Source organism: Notamacropus eugenii, chromosome 7 (assembly GCF_028372415.1).
Source record: "Notamacropus eugenii isolate mMacEug1 chromosome 7, mMacEug1.pri_v2, whole genome shotgun sequence".
Classification (NCBI taxonomy): Eukaryota; Metazoa; Chordata; class Mammalia; order Diprotodontia; family Macropodidae; genus Notamacropus; species Notamacropus eugenii.
Window position 1 is genome coordinate 125,262,513 of NC_092878.1, and position 24,684 is coordinate 125,287,196.

The 24,684-nt window shown below is 35.9% G+C and overlaps 1 protein-coding gene across 2 annotated transcripts in view; it reads right to left on the bottom strand.

Annotated features, from left to right (window-relative positions):
* Positions 1–11,218: 11,218 nt before the first annotated feature.
* Positions 11,219–24,684, bottom strand: part of ARHGEF38 (Rho guanine nucleotide exchange factor 38) — a 128,910-nt gene continuing 115,444 nt past the window's right edge. For both annotated transcript variants that reach the window (XM_072623060.1, XM_072623061.1), the window contains exon 14: positions 11,219–14,834. In XM_072623060.1, coding sequence (XP_072479161.1) covers positions 14,649–14,834 — 186 coding nt within the window. In that variant the 3' untranslated portion in view covers positions 11,219–14,648. The remainder of the gene's footprint in view (positions 14,835–24,684) is intronic.

The window sequence follows — 24,684 nt, forward strand, 5'->3', positions numbered from 1 at the left end:
TTTTACAGCATTCATTTTCTGACATGCCCATCCTCTCCCTCATAAGCTTTTAACAAAGATTTTAAAAGAAAGCAGGGAAGGGAGCATAGGTGCAGTTGGGCAAAACCAACCAACACGTTAACTGTGTCAGTAGAAACAATGTTCCACATCCATAGTCCCCCACTTCTGTAGCAAAGGATGGGAGGTGCATCTTTTCAATTCTCCAAGACCAAGCTTGGTCATTCTAGCTACAAAGCATTCAGGTTCTTTTCTTCCATGTCAATTCATATTTGACACTGCAGCACAGTAACATTCTCTTATAATAATTTTTCATTTAGGTAGCACTTAAAGGTTTGCAAAGTGTTTTACAAATGTTATCTGAACTGATCCCATAATAGTGATGGGGAAACTGAGTTGTTTAATGACTCACCCAAAGTCACACAACTGGTAAATAAGTCCAGCCCTCTATCCGCTACACCCTCTATCCGCTACACGGATCTAGGTGCCCCTTACATTCATGTACGCAACATATTTAGCCATTAATCAATGGACTCTTCGTTTCCAGTTTTTTACTTCCATGGAGTAAATGTGTATCAGTGGAGACTGTGGATCAAAAGATAGATATTTTAGTCACCTTTTTTTTTTAAAACAGCATAACTCAAATTGCTTTCCAGAATGTTTGGGTAAATCCACAGCTGCACCAGATATGAAGATCAAATGTTCCTTGTGCCACCACTTCATCAGCCTTTTTTCATTTTTGTCAATTTGCTGAGTGTGAAGGTGAAATCCTCACAGTTATTTTCGGCTGAATTGCTTGCCTTGTTGATTTCAAAGAATTTCTCATAAGATTATTAATGGTTTGCAACTCTGGAGCCTTTGACCACTTATCCACTGGGGAATGGTTCTTTATCTTAAATATGTTTGAGGCAAAATTTATTTCCTCCTAATGATTTCCTTACATGGCTACCTTAATTTTGTTTGTGCAAAAGCTTTTCAATTTCATGTCATTGAAATTACCAATTTTATCTTGTGGGACTACATATCTCTTGTTTAATGAAAGATTCTTCCCTACCCAAATTTATGGAAGGTGCCTAATTTTGTTCTTTTCTGATTTTTTATGTTTGTAGTATGACCTTTTAAATTCAGTCCACATATCTACTTTAAGCTTAATGAAATAATGAAATATAATGAAAATAGTCTTCAATCTAGTTTCTGCTCAACTGCTTTTCAGTTTCCCAACCATGGCTTTCTGAGATCAATACTCTTAATATACTGCTAGCTCCTTGAGAGCAGGGATGATCTCATTTTTGACTTTGTGTCCACAATGCCTGGCTCATTGTGGATATCTAATCAATGTTGGTTGAGTTATATACTTGAATATAATTTCAAAAAATTGTTTAAATTTTTGATAATTAAATTTAATGAATTAATTTTAATTTATTAAAATTTAACATTCATAAATACTAACAGACAAACCAATTTCTTACAAAGCTCTGTTGTCTTTGTTTTTAAATAGTTGTAAATATATGCTGCTTCTCTTATTCTGCTGATTTTATTTCTTCATAAAAATATACTACTGTGTAGGCTTCCTATGTGTCTTATTTTTAATACATCAAAATACTCCATTTCTCCAATATACCATAGAGCTGGAAGGGGCCTCAGAGTTCAAAGTTCAAGCCTTTCATTTTACAAATGAAGAAACTAAGGACTAGAAAGATTTGAATCCAGCTCCTCTGGTACTACTACATCAACCATTTTTTAATCATTGAACGTAGAGGGGATTTCTTCCCCATGAGAAAACTGAATCATTTAGACAAATATAATACCTCTTCACATTAATCACTTTGGGATAAAATCTAATTAAGGAGATTCATAGGATGGAAACTAAATGGAACTCAAAGGTCATTTAGGACAACCCTTTCATTTTACAAATGAGTAAACTAAGGCTCAAAAGTTAATGACTTGAGCATAGTCACACAAGTATTACCTGTAGAGCCAAGATTAGAATTAAGTTCCTCTGATCAAATTCAGATGCACCATGCTCATCAGAAGATCTAATCAGTTTGGGGACTCACGTTTACCATGTTGTTCTCCAATATGTTTGTACTAGTTCCACCAACAATATAGAGTGTCTGTATTCCCCACAAACCCCACCCCCACCAACATTGAATTTTATACTTTTTTTTGGCTGCTTTTTTCCAATTTTGTGGATACATATTAGTATCCTAAGGCTATCTTGATTTGCATTTTTCAAGAGATTACTAGGAAATTCAAACATATTTTTCATGTGGTCTTAATATATTGTAAAAGTGAACTTTTCAGCCAATCGGAGTAAAGATTAAGCGTATGAAAATAGGGAGTTCTCAATTGCTTATCTATTAACCCTGCTTCACATGCTTGCCTTGGGGCTTAAAATCTTAACCCTACCCTAGTATTAAAATCTCTACGTCCAAGAGATCTCCCTCTAGTCCTAGGTACTTAGGAATCCAAATAATTTTTTTGCATAATTCCCTTTTCCTACTTCTTTAGAGTTGTTTATTAGGACAATTTCTGTTTAGTGTCATGGGTTTCCTGGATACAGTCATATCATCTATAAATTTTTGTTGAGTTGTTTCAGTCGTGTCCAGCTCTCCGGGACCCCACTGGGTGTTTTCTTAGTTTGCTGTCTCCTTCTCCAGCTCATTTCACAGACGAAGAACTAAAAGTAAATAGGGTAAAGGGACTTGCACAAGGTCACACAGCTAATAAGTGTCTGAGGCCATATTGGAACTTGGGTCCTCCTCACTCCAGGGCCAGCACTCTATCTGCTTTGTCTCCTAGCTGCCAGTATTTTTAATTTCATTATCAATGCTTATTCCTTTCTTTTTCATATTTGTTTGGTTTTTTTTTGCTTTAGATAACATTTCTAAGAATTTGCCCAATAGAAATAACAAGTGGATGGTCCTGTTTTATACCTCTTTTTCCTAGGAATACCTTTCATGTTTTGCAGTTATATTAGCTCACAGATTCAAATGCAGTTTTGTTTGTGTTAAGGAAAGGAAAATCCTATAAATTTATTATTTTTGCATTTTTAGTGTTTCAGTACAAAGAGATGCTATATTTTATCACTCTGATGACATCACCATTTTAAAGTATTTTTTTTACTTATTTACATGACATTGATTTCCTATTTTTAAACCATCTTTTATTTTTAATTTTATTTTAAATTTCAGTTCCAAATTCTCTCCCTCCTTCTAGTCCCTATCCCATTGAGAAGGCAAGAAATATGATACACATTATACATATGAAGTCATGCAAAATGTATTTCCACATTAGTCATGTTAAAAAATATAGGAAAATTTAAAAAAAGAAAAATAAGTTTCAATCTGCACTCTGAGACTGTCAGTTCCCTATCTGGAGGTAGATGTCATTATATATCATAAGTCTTTTGGAAGAGATCACTATATTGGTCAGAGTGACAAAGTCTTTCACAATTCATTATTATAACAATATTCCTGTTACTGTGTAAATTATTCTCTTGGGGTTTTTTTTTGCTCACTTCTCTTTGCATCAGTTCACATGAATCTTCCTAACTTTTTTTTCTGAAACTATCCCCTTCATTTCTTACAGCACAATAGCATTCCATCATGTTTGTATGCAATAACTTGTCCAGTCATACCCCAATCCATGGGTATCCTCTCATTTTCCAACTCTTTGCCATTACAAAAAGTACTTGCTATAACTATTTTTTGCCCATTTAAGTCCTGTTCCTTTATCTTTGATCTCCTTGGGATATAGAAGTAGTAGAGGTACTTCTAGGTCCAAAGATATACACAGTTTTATAACCCTTTGTGCACAGCTCCAGATTGTTCTCCAGAATGTTTGAACTAGTTTAAAGTTCAACCAAAGATGCATTCATTCGTGTCTTTATTTTTCCACACCCCCTCCAGCATTTGCCATTTTCCTTTCCTGTTAGGTCAGTCAATCTCATGGATATGAAGTGGTACTTCAGAGTTGTTAAAGACCCTCTTTAAATTTCAATTAGAAGAACTACTTGGTCATAATGGATAATGTTCTTTAATGTATTTTATGTCTTATTTGTCAACATATTTAATATTTTTGTTTTAACATTTAACTCAGTGGTCAATAACTTTTTTTGCCTTCTCTTTGTCCAGTTCCTGTAATGAAACCATATATTATTCAGAGAAGGAACTTGGTAGACTACCTTCTTTTCTGTGTTTAGAAATATTCTTTATAGTACAGGAAGTACTTGTTCTTTTAAAGTTTAATAAAATTTACTTGTAAAATCCATTTGGTCTTAGTGACTTTCTTCAGGGTAGATTTTTAATGGCTTAGGCATCTGATTCCTTCTGAGATTGGTCTCTTCATGCTATTTGATTCTTATTTTGTTAATTTAGGTGTTTTTATTTGAATAGAGTTACTTGTACCTCTAATGACTATGTTGGATTTTTCTTTTCTTATGATTGTGAACTCCATGTTCTCATTTCTAATTTTGATAACTGGGATCTTTCTCTTACTTTTATTAAATTTGCTATTTATTTATAGTTTTTTGATCTTTAAAAAAAAGTTGGTCTTACCTTTGTCTTTCAGAGAAATTTCTCATTTTTAATCTCATTTTGCTTATTCCTCTCTATTCTCTCACAGTGATTTGCTAGTGGGTTTTTTTTTTAAGGTATACACTCAGTTCAGTAAGTTACCCTGCCTCTTTCTTATTGGCATAACAGACATTCAGTGCTATCAGTCGACGTCTCACTACTGGTTAGGCTACCTCTCATAAATTTTGGCTAGTACTATATGCATTGTCATTATCTTTCATATAATTTATTTTCCTATTGTTTTTATAATTTCCTTTCTTGATCAATAAATTGTTTAGCCAGTTATTTTTTATAAAGGATCTATACCAAATTATCATTATTTTCTGTTGATTATTGCATTATGATCTATAAATGCTAAATAAATTTCTAATTTTCTGATTTCCTCTTCTTAGATCCATCATGGTCAATTTTTACATACATGTCATACATGTATGAAAAAACATAATTTGCTCAGTGGAAACATTGAGTTTTCTCTATGTGCCCACTATATATTTGTTAAATTCAGTTTACATTATTTTAATGTAATTTCTTGATCTTTTTGTTTTATCACTCTGAAAATGGAGTATAAAAAATTCTTACTCTATTACTAGTTTTTAATCTAGTCTTACAAAACTAAGCTATTTCTTTACAAATTTTACTATGAAATGGGTAATTTTCTAAATGCCCAGGCATTTTGAATATTTCATTTCAGCATAGCATAATATCCTTGTTTATTTCTCAGTTTTTCCTTACTTAATTGCAATTTGTCAGTACCACCACTATAATTTTCCCTTTTTAAAATTAGCAATAGAATGATAAAATTTAGAGCAATTGTTGCATTTGAATTTTTGTAACTTTTAGAACCAATTGTGTAACACACATATGGAACATAATCATGAATTATATTTTTTAATCAATCAGATAACTTTTGCTTTTTATCAAAGTATATCAGGACATTTAGTTTCTTTAATTATCATGAATTTAACAAACATGAATGTTTCCATATACAAAGGACTGAAAAAGAATTTATATGATACTGTGAATCTTTCAAGTTTTTGTAAAGTATATATTAAATTGAACTGGGTAGTATCAGCACTACCCCTCATGTGTACATTCTCTTTTGTACTTATTTCAGTTCTCTTTATTTTTAAATGTTTCATTGATTCTTTTTTCTCCTTTTTTTGCCTCACTAGCACCACTACCACTAGTCCTTACAAACTTTGATAAAACTGGAGCATGCGCAAAGGAAAATAAAGAGAAATTGGCTGTCCCATATTAGGATTTGTGGAAGAAACTTTGATTTTTATCTGAAGAAAAGACCTTTCAGAAGACAGTGGCCTTCAACTATGTGAAGAGCTGAGTTGTGGGAAAAGATTTGTATTTATTCTATTTGGGCCCAGAGGACAGAACGCTAGGAGAAAGAGATAGGAGATTATGTTTGCATTTTTCTTTCTCTCAGTTTGGGAAACTTAGTATAGGGAGTTTCTCAATGTATGTTGATTAGCAACTCTGCAATCTGTAGATTACCTACCTAGGACCCTGATGGATTTAATGGCTTGCCCAAGGTCACACAGCTACTAAGTGCTTGTAGTAGGACTTGAATCTATGCTTTCCTGACTTTAAGGTTGGCCTTCTTCTAATAGGTCCCACTGGAAGTTGCTGAGATGCCAATTTTGACCACGTGAGTGGGAAAACTTCCCAACAACTTGAATTGTCCATAATTACCCAAGGCTATATCTCTGTCTCTAAAGAATGTTACATCAAAGAGGTCGTGGGTTCTAAATTTCATCATGAGAGGTTTTCAAGTGGACATTGGATAACCATTTGCCAGGGATGTTACAGAAAGGATTATTTTCAGGTAACAAGTTAGATAAGATGTCCTCTCAAATCCCTTTCAATTCTTAGATTCTGGAATTCTGTGCTCTGGAAGCTCTGCTGCTCTCAATGTTTGCTTTATTTTTAGAGGTTCTGTTTCTACTTTGCCTTAGCTACAGTTTTGTCATAAGCTACCAATAGGACTGTTAGTGGCTTAATATTGATCCTTTCAGATTTTCTCTTCTCCATATTGGTCATTTTTTTTTTTCTAATTTTCTCAGAATTTTAAAATAACTTTTTAAACCTAGCTTCAGTCTTTCTTATGAAAGCTTTTTACAAATTCTTTTTGTTCATTTTGTCTTATTCTTACTCATGTTCTTTTTATATTCAAAGTTTCCTAAAACTCATTTTCAGTTATTAAAGCATATCACCAATAATGGACATTATAGAGCAATTAAAACAGTTAATGTTCCAGAAGCAATACAAATGGAAAAAGAAACAATGCAAGATATCCTAGGAAATGTACTTAAAGAGTTGACCCATTTAAAAAATATAAGTAAGCTGAGAGTGATGCTTATACACATAATCTCTGTTACTGGGGAAGCTGAGACTGGTGGATCACTTGAGCCCCATAGTTCTGAGCTGCAGTTGGTTAAAGCCCATCAGATGTTCACACTAAATCTGGCATAATATGGTGAGCTCCCAGAATGGGATGGGGGGTGTAGGGGTTGAGGGTTCATCAAGTTGCCTATGAAAGGGCAAACTAGTCCAGAACAGAAGTGGAATAAATCAAACTTCCATGCTGATTAATAGTGGAGTCAACTCATGTATATCCATCCTGGTCAAAACATGTATGCAGAGTATCCCAAAATCTTAAAATCTTAATGTGGTGTCATATGGTTCAAATGTTCTTGAATGGTTAGCTCAAAGTAAGTTACCCAAAACCCATGGGTTTTCCTCACTTATGTGCCTCCTTGAAATATTTATGTGTGTGCCTACTCTTTACCATAGATACTAAACGAAACTAAACATTAAGTTTATGTGTGGACTTGACTTATTGATTATTCCTAATTTTGTTATTATTGAGTGCCTGTAATGTAGTCATTTTTTTCGTATTTTGCCTTATTGTTAAGTAAATAGTTGTTAAGTATGTAAGTGGCTGATTCTGTGTAAATGGGAATCACACTATTCCTAATTTTACTTTATATTGAGTGCCTGTAATGTAGTGATCTTTTTCTTGCTTTGCCTTATTGTTAAGTAAGTAATGGTTAAGTGTGAGTGGCTATTTCTGTGTAAATGGGAATCACCCCAATGGGGGCACAAGAGCTATAGTAATGAATAAGGTGGGGGAGAGAAGAGGGAGGAAGAAGTAATTCTCCCACAACAGGATTATTCCTAGAAAAATGAGAGAGTTTCAATGTATCTGTGTAGTCTTTTTTCAGTTCTCATCCTTCTTGACCTTTCTGCTGTCTTTAACACTGTTGAACATTCCCTTGATACTCTCTTTTCTTCAGGTTTCTGTAACATTATCCTTTAATTTAATAATTTCATAAACTCCACTGGCTCCTTATCACCTCCCCAAGACCAAATATAAAATGCTCTGGCATTCAAAGCCATTCACAACATGGCCCCTTCTTGCCAGTCTTATTCTTAGACCATATACTCTGCAATCTAGTGACACTCCTTGCTTTTCATTGTGAAAGGGACTCAAATCTCTCAACTCAGGCCATTTTCACTGACTGTTTCCCATGCCTAGAATACTCTCCCTCATCCTCCTGGCTTCCCGGGCATCCTTCAAGTCTCATCATCAATGAGAAACTCTTCCTGAATGCCTTCATTCTACTGATCATTTGTGATTTATCCTATTGTATGTGGTTGTTTGCATGTAAACTGGGGGTCCTTGAGAGCTTTTGCCTTTTTTTGGCTCCCTAATGCTCAACACAGTATCTGGTAGGTAGTAAGCATTTAATAAATGTTTACTGACTGACTGCATGGTGGTAGGGTCTGGGAAATTCTATAAATCATTGGTGTCCAACTCAAATAAAAATGTATCCCTGCTGGCTGCATATTGACTTGGAAACTATAAATCAACATTATCCATATTGCGTGGTATTTTTGTTTATTTGTTAAATATTTTCCAGTTACATTTTAATTTGGTTCAGGAGTTTTTTATAGGTTTCCTGGGACCTAAAGGCACTGCTGATTTGAGTTTTAAGATCCAATTCTGGTTTAACATTCTGACTCTCCAGGGTTGATTCTGGTGTCTTTTTTTAAAACCCTCTCCCCCCTAAAATAAAAGATTGGATTATATTACCAATGATAACATATTCAGTCTAGTGACTACTATAGTCTCATGATCCTTAAGTAATCTAAGTGTGTCCAAACGATAATACAATTTATATAACAGGAATATGCTGGAGCCAGCTTATACCAGCTTATGAATGCCAATTATTAAATTTTCAATGTGAGCATTTATACCCTAGGAATCAGCGTAATACAATGAACAGGGCTTGATGTATTGATTTGTTGATTTCTGAACTTGAGAAACTGACAGAGAAAATGTTCATAAAGCATACTAAATATAAAATTGCATTGAATGCACATCCCTCTCCACCCCCATAGAGCTAGTGGTTAAATATTTACCAGTATTACCGATAATGCTATGCCAACCCTAACTTAAATAAGTCACAATTTTACAAAAATAAATCTTTATTAGTGCAATAATTTAAATTGATTTAGTTGCATACAAATCATGAACACAAGTGAAAACCATTATAACATTAACCCAGCACTGTAGTTTCCCTAGATTGTTTGTTTCAACTTCATATTAATTGATTAACTAGATTTTGAACTAAACCTTCCTTTCCAGAATTTGTCTATATTAAACTTGTTTTCCTGGTCTGAGTTATCATTTAAAATTTTCTAACTTGCTTAAGTATGTGTAGGCTGGCATATAAAAACACTAGCAGCATTGTTTATACCAACAAAAAGCTGCCAACAATATATGTGTAGTTGAACCAAATATGGTGTATGAATATTGTAATAATGAATAAGAAAAAGCAAGAGATCCATGCCATGGGAAGGTATTTAAGAAATGATGCCAAGGGAAGAAACTAGATAAACACTAAACATAGAGACTGCAACAACGTAAAGAAAGTCAAAATGGTGATAAAAGAGAACTCTGACCAGAAACAAAGGTCCACAATAGATACATACTTCCTACATTACAGGATGTATCCCTTCTTTCAGTTAACAACCAATAAACCATTCCGGGGAAAAATAAAAATAAAAGTTGTAGATAACTGTCAGAAACAAAAGTTTGACTCCTAAAAAACTCTAGCCTAAGATCAATGAAGTTGGAATGTTTGTAGACCAGATGTCTTTTGGTCTTTTGTCTAGCATATCATTTGGAAGGAATTATCATGAAAAATCACTTTATGAAGTGGTATTTTTTCATGAGTGATGTAGCATTCCGGGATAACATAGAAGACAAGAGGGTGAGCTGTCCCAGAGATAAAATCATCTCATCTGCTATTGGTAAAATGTAAGCTCCTTGAATTCAGGCATGATTTTATTCTCCAACGGTCAGCAAAAAGCATCAGTCCTAGGACCCAGTGAACAGATAAGACAGAGAAAGCCAGTTAAGTACATCAAAGCTATATACTTATTCCAGACAACAGCAGAAATGCCCTGCTTCCCGTGCAGCATTTCATTATTCTGAGTTCTAAACTCAACAGTTTTTTTAAAGGGATCCAAAATAAAGAAGCTCAATTTTCCATGAGATTGTATATTTTATAACTTCTGCTTTTGCCTTTGCATTCCTCTGTAGTAGATATTTAACAGATGTTTGGCAGATTAATTACTACAAACAAAAGGATGCAGGACTGTATTTTTGCCTACTGCAGAGCAGTTGCCAATCCATGAATAATTTTAACAAAGATTTGTCATTTAATGCTTCCTGGTCATTAGAAATTAATCTTTATCTTTGCCATAGCTTGCTTGAAATATATGCTTTAACACAGGAAAATAAGTTACTCTTAAAATGGAAACTTCTAGAATCTATCACCAACTTTTATAAATTTCCAGAATTATGTATTCATTATAATTTTGTCCAGGTATATACTGTTAATTTCCAAAAGACCAAAAGATTTTACTTGGATAGGATACATATTACAAGGGCATTTCAAATATTTAATGCCAGCCACCATCACTCTATTTTAACAGGGACTATTATTACATTTCTACACAATTCAGTCACCATGGAACAGTTTTTGAATTAGAGAATAAGATTGAGATCCTCTCCAAATGAAACACATTCTGTTTAATTTTTTGAACCCTCATGCAAGCAAGGGAATTTTTAAAAAAGCTTTTGCATTACTGGCATAATTTCCATTTGTTGAAATTCTAGTTGTGGAAATTTAATTCGAGACATATTTGCTCTTTTAATTTTCAAGTTTGTAATTTGACCATGTCAGTCACTAAATGTTGACATTAAATAGATCACACTGCTTTTCTGCTTATTTGTTATGAAAAAGAGTTATGTAACACAAATTTAGAGGATCCTTTTTCAAACACCGAAGTCATTTAAAGGAGATGTTTATTACAAAGTTTGAAAAAAAGAAACATAAACCTTCCTATTATAGTCTTTTCCTAAATGTTGTCAGTTATAGTTTTAAACTTTATGGAACTTTATTTGGAAGTATCTGGGTATCTTAAAAACATCAAAAGATCTTCTTCCCTTGTCAGTCAAACAAACAGATGACTGACACAGATTAAAATCAAAAGTAGAAGAACCATCCCCCTACCTGTCTCCTATCACCTCTGATTACCTTGCATCTGCTTTATGTGTGTTTCTATATATCTATATAGATGACTATTATCTCTCCTATTTGAATGTGAACTCTTTGATGGCAGGAAGTGTTTCCATTTTACTTTTCTGTCCCCCTGAGCTTGGAATTTATTTGCATGTAAGCTAACATGTGAGCTACTGTGACAGACCTTCACAACAACCCTGGGAGGTAGGTGCCCATTTATCCCCACTTTACAGATGAGGAAAATGAGGCAAGCATAGGTTAAGTGATTTGCCCAGAATCACAGTGCTAGTAAGTGTCTGAGCTGGAATTTGAACTCAAGACCATCTAACTCCAGGCCCATTATCCTGTACATTATGGCTCCTCCTAGTTGCCTTATTTGCTGCTTGATTGATTGACTTTAAGACTATGTAGAGAAAATTGGAATATTCTTTGAAATACAAGTAAAATTAGTTAGCTATAAAATCTGAATTTTGTAAAGATGTCCCTTTTTTTGGTTTATGTCAATGATTCATGCTTCAAGTAAGAGTTGAACCAGATGACCTCTAATCTTAGGATGCTAGGATTCGAGCGATGCTTTAACAAATATACGTCCTGATGAAGACAGTGAAAAATGTGAAGTCCATGGCTTCATTCAAGTATTGATCAGCCATCCTCTGTCACTTGGATGCTGGACCTATGGGACCTCCAAGGGTCTGCAAGAAGCTTCAATCCTTGGACCATGTGAATAGGCAAAGCTCTTTTCCTATTCCAGATAATTGCAAAAATTCTGCTCCTCATAGAGCGATTCATTCATTTTTAGATCTAAATTCACAACTAATTTTTAAAGAGATACAACATAAAGAAACTCAAATATTACATTTATACACACACAGACACACACTATATACATTTACACATATATAAGTAACTATCTTCAAGATTTGCTTGGGTAATAGGATCATAGCTCTGAAGCTCAAAGGGACCTTAGATACCATCTAGTTCAATTCCCTCCCTTTACAGATGAGGAAACTGAGGTCCAAAGAAGTTAAGTGATTTTCCTGAGGTCACACAATTATTAAGTATCTGAACTGGAATTTAGAACTCAGGTCATCTGACTCCAAGTTCAGCACTTACTCCACAGCACCATTCTGTACTCCAAATTAGAATGAAGTGGCAGTCACTGAAATGTTCACTCTACCTTCTTTTTCAGGCATTCCTGAATTTATTTGCCCTTGAAAGTCAAAATCATATTTATTAAGTCATGTGGTAGTACAAAAGGCATACCTTCCCTTCATGCAGATTATCTCTTTTTGGTACCTTATCTCAATTTAAAAAATAAAAATAGACACTATTGTATAATATACAAATGACCTGAAGTAAATTGCATAACATTCTTATAATATAATCTTCTAAAATTATATGAATATAAACATTAGATTGAGATGTTCAATGCACATCAAGAAATTCCAAGATTTTCGTGGTAATTAATTGTGATTGAGGCTAACCTTGGGATAAATGCATTTTTTTTCATTTTGCTTTGTGGATCCTTACATTTGCACCTCAACCAAAATCAGCCCCTGATACTTTATTGTGTCATGAATGACCCAGGCTTCTCAAAGGCCATGCTCATAGAGCACAAGTTCAAGCAGGTCATACCAAGTTTGAAAGATTCCAGATATATTTGTCATCTGAAAGTTTGAAAGATTTTAGATATATTTGTCATCTGAAGGCCAATGTAACTGAGTTCAAAAAGACCCAGGGCCAGGCTGGTTGCAGGAAGATGAATTTTACAATCACTGCTGTTCTTAGAGGTCTGTTTTGGGTCAATGGAATGAGGCCCCATGTTGACAAAATTACAGATCCTTGAAACATGTAAGTATATGTGCGATAGAGTAGATTTTGTAGTCCCAGTGAATCTCACTAAAATTTTTTGAGCTAGCATCATCCAAATCTTGCAAATTAACATTCAGTTAGGAAATTTTTTGTGCCAGTGAAACTTATTGTATGTCAAATAAAAACATCAAGTAAGTGGCCAAGTTTAAATTGATTTTTCAATCTTATATTTTCCCAAAACATACTTCTACGAAGTATGTCAAATAGGGATGAAATCCCAAAAACCAGACCTATCTATTATATGATTGTAGACTTAGAGCTAGAAGTGATCTGAGCCTATTTAGCCTAATCTTTTTATTTTATACATGAGGAAACTGAGGCCTAGGCAAGTTGAGTGGCTACCCTAAGGTCTTACAGATAGTAAGTAAGCTTTAGAGGTAATATTCAAACCCACTTCCTCTGACTCCAGAACCAACTGAATAAGATCCAATGACCAAGAATGTTTGTTTACAGTAAAAACAACCCCCAGAGTCAACTATGTACAAGAACAAATGAACAAATAATGATATTTAAGGCTTTGTTCAGATCACTTAACATAATACTAATTTTATTTTTTTTCTCATTTAAATTTTTCCAAATTCTCTAGTGTTTTTCACTGAGGTTTCATCAGTTTTTAAGTTTAAAGATTTAAAGGCATCATATTTTCTAAATATTTGTAGAAAAGAATATGATGAAAAACACTTTTATAAAGTAATCAGAAAATTCTTTTTTGATTGAACCAGCTTAAGAACTACTACTTTCTCTGAGTTAATATTATGAAAGACTGAGCCCTAATAGTATTTTATTTTGGAAAAAAAAGTTCATATATACACACACACATATACATGTGTGTATACATATAACTGTACACGTATACATACTAAAAAAAGGGATTTAGAGTAAATGTTCCCTCTTTATCACTAGGTAAAGTAATTCACAAGATATCAGGCATCCATTGACTTCATTTGCTTTATATGGGCAACAATGTTTTAATTTTTCATCCTTTGTCCCAATAGCTTTTATATTGAGGATGTTTTATTGACTTCTGATGTTTTGGGTGGAATAATATGGTGCATTGGACCAGGTCTCAAACTTACTGGAATTTGAGTATGTCTGTGATTGCGAACAAATTACTTACCTTCTCTGGGTCTCAGTTTCCTCATCTGTAAAATGAGAGAGATTGGACTATATGCTCTCTAGGCACCTTTACAGCTAGAAATCTAGAAATAAATCAGTTTGGGGGAAAGCTTACTTCATATATTTTCAGCCTTTCAAAATTACCACAGGACATATTACTCCTTTCTTAAGATTATTCCTATAAAATCTGTTTGGTTAAAAAAATGTTCCCGAAGAAGCTGAATATAAAGTTAGTGAGTACATTCATTTTTACATTAAATTTTGGTTTAGTATTTACTTCGGCACCAATACACTTCCAGATGCACTTATGAGCTCATCTTGCCAGTACCTCCTTAGTAACTGGCAAGGCACCAGTCTTAGTAGCTGGATGGATATTTCTTTGGTGTTTGATGTACCTTCATGTCACATGTGTAAGAGGTAGTTAGTTGATCACTTGATTTGATAGAAAACTGAAGAAATTCTCCAAGAGTCTGTCTTTTTAAGCATATGTCATCTTGCCCAGGTAGTTGGCGGGCACGTATCCCTTCTGTCCCTGGGCTTCAGCTAGCCACCACTCCTTATTCCCACTCAGATCACAAAAACGAAGAATGTGAACCCGCTGGTATTCCTGGAGGCTGAGCTCATGTTCGCTTCGGGCTTGAAATGCATGAACTGCATAGAATATCTAGACAGGAAAACAAAAGACATTTTGAGAAGGAGAATCTAAAAACCTCTCGTGTGAAACAGGCAAAATAGGAAAACTTTCTCAGCTTTAGCAATACTGTTTCATGCTGCCCATTCTTTTCTAAAAAATAAATTTTATTGATGCCATTTAAATGACCTCACTTATTTCAACACCCACTTTTCCCAGATCAGGCTTTCCTTTATGACAAAGAAAAAACAAATGAAACTTCATCCAACAATAATAACTGGTTTGAATATAGCCCTTTAAGGTTTTTAAAGCACTATGCATTACCTCATTTGATTTCAAAACATTCAAAACAAACTTGTGAAGTAAGTGCTATTATGATCCCCTTTTTACCCTTGAGAAAACTGAAGGAAGATAAGGGGTTAAGAGACTTGCCCAGGGTTACACAGCTGATAAATGTCAGATGCAGCATTCGAACTCAGGTCTTCCTGACTCCAAGCCCAACACTCTTATCCACTGCACTAGCTAGTTGCTAATGTGTACGAAGATTTATAAATGTAAATCCCCCTCCCCTCAACCCCACCTCCAACCAAGACCTGTTCTCTAGCACCTGACTCTCAGTTGCTCAGTTTGGCTTCCCTTTAGAGTGTTTTACATTTACATTCTTATTGTGTTTATATTCCCTTTAATCTGCTTATTTTACTCTGTATCAGGTCAGACAGAATCTTTCCAGATATCTCTGCATTTCTCATTTTTTGTCACTTCTAACTGTATGACAGTATTTCATTACATTCATATATCATCAGTTCTTCGGTTATATCCCCATGGATAGGCACCTACTTTTTGTTCTTTACCGCCACAGAGTGCTGCCATTAATACTTTGGTACGTTCTGGACCTTTTCTTCTGGCTTTGTCTTTTCTCGGGGGATACGCTCAAGAATTGGCTTTGTTTCTGGCTTTGATTTTTCTAGAGGTATATTCTCAAGAGTTGGATCACTGATTCAAAGTCTATGGACAGTCATTTTTCTTGCTTACTTCCAAATTGATATCCAGAATAGCTAGATCTTTTCACAGCTCTAATAAGGTGCTTCCCACAGCCCCTCCAACAATGACTATTGTATTTTTCAGAGTTGATGTCACATGTTCGTTTTGTTATTTTACTTTTTTTTGGCTAAAGATGAAACACCAATAAAAAAAAACCACTTACAAGACAAATTTCTATCAGAAACCCTTCATCCAGACCCCCAAAAAGAACAGGTAATTAAGTTGGTGGAGCAGTAGATTTGGAATAAGGAAGACTTGGGTTTGAATCATACTGCAGACACCTATAAGCTGTGTGACCCTAGGAAAATCACTCAACTGCTCTGTGCCTCAGTTTCCCCATCTATAAAATAGGCCTAATTTAGCACCTACTTCTAAAGGTTCTTGTGAAGCTATAATGAGATATTTGTGTTGCATATCAAAGCACTATATACAAATGCTAGATATAATTTGATGATTTGAGCTACATGGGTGATATCCAGTCTCCATATCATGGAAAGACAGATTACACTCTTAACAAACAGTTTCTTTTTTTCTTATTTATCTATTTTTACTTTTCAACATTCATTTTCACAAGATTTTGAGTTTCAAATTTACTCTCCACAGGAGCAGCCAGGGTCCATTGTTTCTTTTGAGCTGCTTTCAATATTTTCTCCTTGACCTGGGAACTCTGGAATTTGGCTACAATATTCCTAGGAGTTTTTCTTTTCAGATCTCTTTCAGGAGGTGAACGATGAATTCTTTCAGTATTTTACCCTCTAGTTCTAGAATATCAGGGCAGTTTTCCTTGATAATTTCATGAAAGATGATGTCTGGGCTCTTTTTTTGATCATGGCTTTCAGGTAGTCTCATAATTTTTAAATTGTCTCTCCTGGATCTATTTTCCAGATGTTTTTCCAATGAGATATGTCACATCATCTTCTATTTTTTCATTTTTGGGATTTTGTTTTGGAATTTCTTGGTTCTCATAAAATAATTAGTTTCCATCTGCTCCATTCTAACTTTTGAAGAACTATTTTCTTCAGTGAGCTTTTGAACTTCCTTTTCCATTTGGCTAATTCTGCTTTTTAAAGCATTCTTCTCTGCACTGACTTTTTGGTCCTCTTTTCCCATTTGAGTTAGTCTATTTTTAAAAGTGTTAATTTCTTCAGCATTTTTTTGGGTCTCCTTTAGCAAGCTGTTGACTTGCTTTTCATGATTTTCTTGCATTGCTCTCATTTCTCTTCCCAATTTTTCCTCCACCTGTCTTACTTGATTTTCAAAATCCTTTTTGAGCTCTTCCATGGCCTGAGACCATTGCATATTTATTTTGGAGGTTTTGGATGCAGAAGTCTTGACTTTTAGGTCTTCTTCTGATGGCATGTTTTGTTCTTCCTTATCTAAAAGGATGGAAGAAAATACCTGTTCACCAAGAAAGTAACCTTCTATTGTCTTATTCTTTTTCCCTTTTGGGGGCATTTTTCCAGACAGTTACTTGACTTTTGAGTTCTTTGTCAAGAGGAGAGTATACTCTAAGGACTTGTAAGTTCTCAGTTCCTCCAATGTAGCACAATCAAGGGAGAAAAATTTACTCCTCTCCTGACCTGCACTCTGGTCTGGGAGCAACTACAAGCACTCTTTTCTATGAGTAGAATTCCCTCTCCAAAGCCACAACCAGCTCCACCAGTCAGCACTCCTCCTCACCCCAGCACCACCATTCAGGGCTGAGATTCAGATCAGTTGTTCAACTCCCCCAGGGTCTTTAGGCCAGGGCTGCAACAATGGAAGCTGCCTCTGCCTAGGGCCAGGACTAGACCATTGCGTTCCCTTCTCACCCAGGTGAAAGAACTTTCTCACTGACCTTTGAAGCTGTCTTTGGAGTTTGTGAGTTGAGCAATGTGGGACCCACATCTGTTGCTGGTGGTGCCTTGAAGCCCACTCCAGTCCTGTACTTGCCACAATGCAGCCAAGACCAGGCTGCACTCTGCTCTGCACCTGATGAGATAGACCTTTCCTGTCAGCCTTCCAGTCTGCCTTGGGCTGGAAATCTCTTTCTCTCTGTTGTTTTGTGGCTTCTGCTGCTCTCAAATTTGTTTAGAGTCATTTTTTACAGGTATTTTATGGGCTGTGGGAGGAGAACTTCTAGAGGTGTGTTCTATTCTGCCATCTTGGCTCCACCCCCACCAAGGGCCTAACAAACCCTTTCCAGAAAATTCAAGCAATCAATCTGTCAGTAACACTTATTGACTGCCTTCTGTTAGAAGATTAGCATATGAAACGAAACTTGTATAAACACCAAAGAACATGGTATATTATATATTGTTGTTGTGCATTGGGAGTTGTATTATCAAGTATCTTCTCTATATCAAAGACAATTTCCACTAATAACAATTTGACCCTGGCTGCCCTTAATGATAGGAATGCCTTCCCTCTGTGGATGAGCTCCAATTTATTTTGTATGTATTTTGCTTATACTTAGTTGTTTGCATTCTCTCTCTCCCCCATTGGACTATGAACTCCTAGAGGCCAGGGAGTGTTTCTGTCTTTCTTTGTATCCCCAATGCTTAGCCCAGTGCCTGGCCTGTTGCAGGCGCTTGATAAATCTTTACTAGTGTCACTAGTATAGATAAATCTTTTTTTTTTCTTCCATCAGCAGCTGTACTTGACCTCAAGTCCAGGCCTGCCCCAGGATAAGGTCTTTACTTGAAATCTCTTTATCATGCAGATTTAGACAACATCTAAGAAAGAAACTACTTAAATCCTATGACTTCATATGTACAAATATACAAGATATTGGTAACAAACAAGATGAATTACAAAGCCTAACACAAAAGAGAAAACTTTCAGCTCCTAAGTATCCCAAAGACTTGGTGGAATGAGGCCTGTATCTGGAGTGTAACTCAGGAACAGTTGTTGTTGGTCAGTCATTTCAATTGTGTCTGACCTTGTGACCCCATTTGGGATTTTCATGGCAAAGATACTGTAGTGGTCTACCATTTCCCTGTCCAATTCATTTTACAGATGAGGAAACTCAGGCAAATAGGGTAAGTGACTTGACCGGGATCACCCAGCTAGCAAATGTCTGAGGCCAGATTTGAACTCAGGTCTTCCTGATTCCATACTCAGCATTCTGTCCATAATGCCATGCAGCTGCCCTCAGGAAAGATAATCTTATGTTAAAAAAGACAGGACAGGTAAAGGAGAAGGATTAACCTTTCAGGTTAACCATATATATTCATGTCAAGAAATCTGGGAACCAAAGAGGGGAAAGTAAGGTAGAGTATATTTAGGGGAAGATTATTTGAGGCCTAAGCAGAAGCAACAAACAGAAGACCTGGACAGAAAGTAGAAATAAGTGAGTTCAGCAAACAGTTGGCGAACCTGGCATGAAAGCATACTGTAACAGGGACTTCAATGTTCTGGATATCTGTCCCTCTGTCTCTGTGTCTTCCCTCCCCTCATTTTCCCCTACTCCTAAAAACCAAGTAGTTAATCCATTCTTGACTTGTTTTACTCATCACTTCATCATTCAAAAGGCAGAGGTACCAACAAGGAGATATTCTATTCTAAATATGTTTCTAATCACCAAGAAGGAACTGAATGCTGGGTGGAGATGATGAGACTCTTGGGGGATAGGGAGATCACTTTATTTTGCAATTTGTGATAGGGAAAGTAAAGGCAAGCATGCATCCTAGCTTTGAGAGAACAAATTTCAAGGGGTACAAAGGAAGCCTCAGTGAGATCCCATGAACTAAAATCTATAGGGCAAGATAACCCAGGAAAAGCTCACACACACACACACACACACACACACACACACACACACACAGACACACACACACAGACACACACAAAATAACTGCAGTGGAAAAGAAAAGAGGAATTACAGAGACAAAGTGGATATAAAAGTAGCTCACAAGTCAACCTTTTTTAAAAAGTAATTTTTGAAATTATGGGTTTAACAGAAGATGAACTCAAAAGCTTTCCACAGTTCAAGACAGAAGCAGCTGAGTATGAATTGATGGGCTTTGCCTTTTCCCTGATGTCAGAAACAAAATCCCATCCACTCTAAGTGGTGGTTTCATCCCTTCTTTTATCATCTGCCATTCCTCAGTGAATTTTTTTTAATTAAGTATTTTATTTTTCTGCAATTACAAGCAAAAACAATTTTTAACATTTGTTTTTAAAATTTTGAGTTCCAAATTCTCTCCCTCCCTCTCTCCCCACCCTCCTCATTAAGAAGCAAGCAATTCAGTATTAGTTATACATGTGTAATCTTGCAAAACATATCTATATTAGTCATGTTGTGAAAGAAAACATAGACCAAAAAACTCAAGAAAAATAAAGAAAGTAAAAAAAGAGTATGCTTCAATCTGTACTTAGACATCATTAGTACTTTCTCTGGGGATGGATAGCATTTTTCATCAGAAGTCCTTCAGGGTTGTCTTGGATCATTGTATTGTTGAGAATAGCCAAGTAATTCACAGTTGATCATTTTACAATATTGTGTTGCTTTGTACCTAGCACATTTCACTTTGCATCAGCCCATGCAAGGCTTCCCAGGTTTTTCTGAGAGCATCCTGCTTATCATTCCTTATAGCACAATAGTATTCCATTATAACCACATACCACTTCTTATTCAGCCATTCCCCAATTGATGGGCATCCCATCAATTTCTAATTCTTTTTCCTCAGAAAAGAGCTATTATCAATATTTTTTAATATGTGGTTCCATTTCCTTTTTGTTTTTGATCTCTTCCCAACATAACTTTAAAAATGTTTGGGGTAGTCCTTTATTTTCTTTGCCAACCTCTGTTCATTCTGAGGTTTAACACTCCTGATATGAATCTTCCAGGACTTTAACAAGCTTTTGCATTTATCCCTGTTACATGACCTGATTTCCATCTTTTGTATACATCTTTTAAAAATCTAAGCTGATGGATTAGTTTGCTGTGCATCCCCATCAACCTCTTTAGATAACTCTTCCCTTTTTTGTCCCTAATGGAGTTGTTTCCTTGGACTTGAAAAGATAAAATAAAAAAGGGCTAATAGAAAGTTGATAAACAGGGTAGGTGAGGACACAAAAAGAGTATACCAAGATGCCCTTTGATTAATTCAAGTTACCAAGCTCAGGTAAATCACATCCTTACATGCTGAGAGAATTGACAGTTGTGTTTGCTGAGCCTGGGTCAGTGATCTTTGAAAGATCATGAAAAATGAGAGAGATGCTGCAGAAGTACAGAAGGGCAAATGTCCTGATTTTCAATAAGAGGAAGAGAACAGAGCTGACATACCATAAGCCAGTGATCTGATTTTGATTCTTGACAAAATTCTAGAATGTATTATCGAAGGGATAGTTAGTGACTATCTAGAAAGGAAAGCTGATCACAAATAGCCAGCATGACTTCATAAAAGTCCATCATGCCATACTCACCTCACCTTTTTGGCAGGGTTACCAGACTGGAAAATCAAGGATATCTACTATAATTTACCTAGGTTTTAACAAAATGCTTGACATATCTCTCACACTATTCCTGCAGAAAATATAAAAATAAACTCAGCAAGCAAATTTGCAATTGGTTGCGTACCCAGATCCAAAGAATAGTCCTTAATTATTCAGTGTCATTCTGGAAGGATGTCACCAGTTTAGTATCACAGAGTTCTGAACTTGCCTTGCACTATATAACATTTAAAAGTGAATAGATTAGAGAAATGGATGAAATACTTATCTGATTGACAGAAGACACAAAGCTAAGAGAGATAGCTAATACACAGAATGATAGTCAAGATTCAAAAATATTTTGAAGGGATGGAAGATTGAACCAATCTGAACAAGATGGAACTTGATAGTGATAAATACTTCTTTTTGGGTTAAGGAAAAAAGCAAGTTCAGAAGTCTAAGCTAGATGTACCTGAAAAAAATCATGCAATTTTAGTGGGCTTCAAGCTTAGTATGTGTCAACAGTGACATGGCAGCCACATGACATGGCAGCACATGACACAGCAACACAATATTACACTGGATTTGGTGAGACATCATACTCAAGACTAGGGAGTTAACACTCCCTCTGTACTCTTTTCTGGTCAGATTATACTTGGAATTTTGTATTTGGTTCTAGAGGACACATTTAGAAAACTGGAGAAATACCAGATGAGGGCAGTAAGGATGGTGACTGTCAAATGGGAACAATTGAAGGAAATGGAACCCAGGAAAGAAAAGACTTAGGGAAAACATAGCTGTCTTTTTGGAGAGCTGGCCCATCATGGGATTTGTTCTACTCAGCCCCAGCAGACAGAACCGGGAGAGATGAATGGAAGTTACAAAGAAGCAAATTTAGGCTTAATGGAAATAAAAACTTCATTGTTGTTATTGTTGGTGGTGGTAGTGGTGACAGTGGTGTTCATGACCATGGTGATACCAAGTTTTACAGAACAAATTCTTTTATTAAGGGAATTTATTCTGTGGTTTGGATTCAGTCAAAGGGTCATGCTTGAGGACCTAGAGGGCCACATATGGCCTCAAGGCCGCAGGTTCCCCACCCCTGCTCTAGATGCTGAAAGGCTGAATTTGATGTAGACATACCTCACAAGGCCACTTCTAGCTCTAAATCTATGAGCCTATAAACCTATGCTCCTTTATGTCCTTAGCAGTCTCTCAGCTCAACATGTATTTATTTATCTGTTCACATATTATATAACTCAATAAAATGTAAGCTCAAGCAGCACCTGATTCATTTCCATTTTTGTACCCCCGGCACCTTGGACAGGTCCTTAATAAATACCATCTGTTACTGCTGAATTGAAGGATCCTAGAATAATAGAATGAAGCCTCTGGCTTCTCCAGAGGGATCTCCTCTTCCCAACTATTTCCATCTTCCTGGTGGGCGTTTGTGTGCCTCCCCAGGTCTGGGAATGGTGGTAACTCTCCACAGGTGTGGTCAGTTGGCTCAGTTCTGTTCCTGAGGTAAGGATGCCTCGATGCAAAAGCTCATTTGTCTGTGTCATGGGTAATGGGGGAGGCAGAGGGCTGGGTGGGAAGGATAGTAGAAGAAGAGCATCTTTCATTATCTCATTAGTGGAGCCATTGAGCCAGGGAGACATTGTGAAGGGAGCATTAGACCGAACTGGACTCTCAAATCTATACTTATCAGCTGTGCAATAATGGACAAGTTACTCACACTTCCCATCTTTCATATGGGGAGAATAATATTTATATTCCATATTTCCTAGTGTCCTTATAATTTCCCTTTGGAAATTGCAAAGATCCACGTAAAGGGTACTAGGTGTTAAGACATCAAACCTAAATTGGCCTTTTTGCTCTTTCCATGCATTTCTTCTGGCTCTATTCTTTGAAGCCAAACAGAACAAGTTTAGTCCCTTCAGATACTTGAAAATAGCTATCTTGTACATCCTGAGGGCACAAGTTCCCTTCTCTAGGCTAAGCATGTTCCTTCAATCAGTCTTCATGTAACATACTCTAGCTAGTTGCTAATTTATCTAACTAGATTATCTACAAGAATAATATGAATTACTTCATCAAAAGCCTTACAAAAATCAAGGTCACTTTAATCTTGTTTGCCTCAGTTTCCTCATCTGTAAAATGAGCTAGAGAAGGAAATGACAAACCACTCCAGTATCTTTGCCAAGAAAGCTCCAAATAGAGGTCATGAAGAGTTGAACATGACTTGACACAACTGAACAACCACAACTATAACAAACATTGTCTAACATTTATCAAGTTATTCCAGCTCTGTCTAAATGTTGCTTCCTTTTACAGATGTCCGTTATCCATGCATTTTATGATCCATTCTAGAATTTTTACAGGAATCAAAGTCCAGCTCATTGGCCTGTGGTTCTTAGACTCTGTTCTCTTCCTTTTTAGTCTACCAAGAAAACATTTATCTTTGTTCAATCTTGATGAACCTTTCTTATTTTATGCAGCCTCAAAATATCACTGTCAGTGATCCAACAATCATGTCTGCTGATCCCTGGTTCCTGAGCGTGTAGTTAATCTGAGGCAGTATCTTGAATTTATCATTGGCAGCAAGGTGATCTCCTAGTATCTGAGAATGACTTCCTCATTAATAATTAGCTAATGTCAAGTCATTAAGCATTTATTAAGCATTATTATACTATGTACCCGGCACAGTTCTAAGCATGTGATAGAAAGACAGGCAAAAACAGTCCTTATTCTTAAGGAGTTCATGGTCCAGTGGAATCAGTTCCTGTCAATTAAAATAAAAACAACTTCATTTTTTGTTTTGTTATCTGTGCTCTCCAATTCTCGAATCTCCCAAATCTTTTAACAAATAATATATTCATAATACATTTGCTGTTGTTCTGGTTATCTCTGACTTTTCATGACCCCATTTAGGATTTTCTTGGCAAAGATACTGGAATGATTTGCCATTTCCTTCTACAGCTCATTTTACAGATAAATAAACTGAGGCAAACAGGGTGAAGTGACTTGCCCAGGGTCACACAGCTAGTAAGTGTCTGAGGCCAGATTTGAACTCGCATCTTCCTGACTCTGGGTTCTGCACTTTGTCCACTGCACCACCTATCTACTCATTCATGAAATACAGATTGAGGCTTTTCTAGATTTTGAACTCTCATTTTTTATTCTTGTATCTTCCAGGGCATTCCCCACTCCACCCTCTATCTTCCTCTATAGCTGCCATTGCATTGAAGTCACTGAATGGATTTAATCTGGAGAGTTTTTCCAAGTTTCTCCATGGAATTTTCCTACCTCCTCATCCTCTCAACAAAATGTGAATGCATACATAGGCTATGATCATTTTCATGGTGATAGTTTTGCAAACAGTTATAATCAGCACTGAAATAAGGTGAACAAATGTCCCATGAAA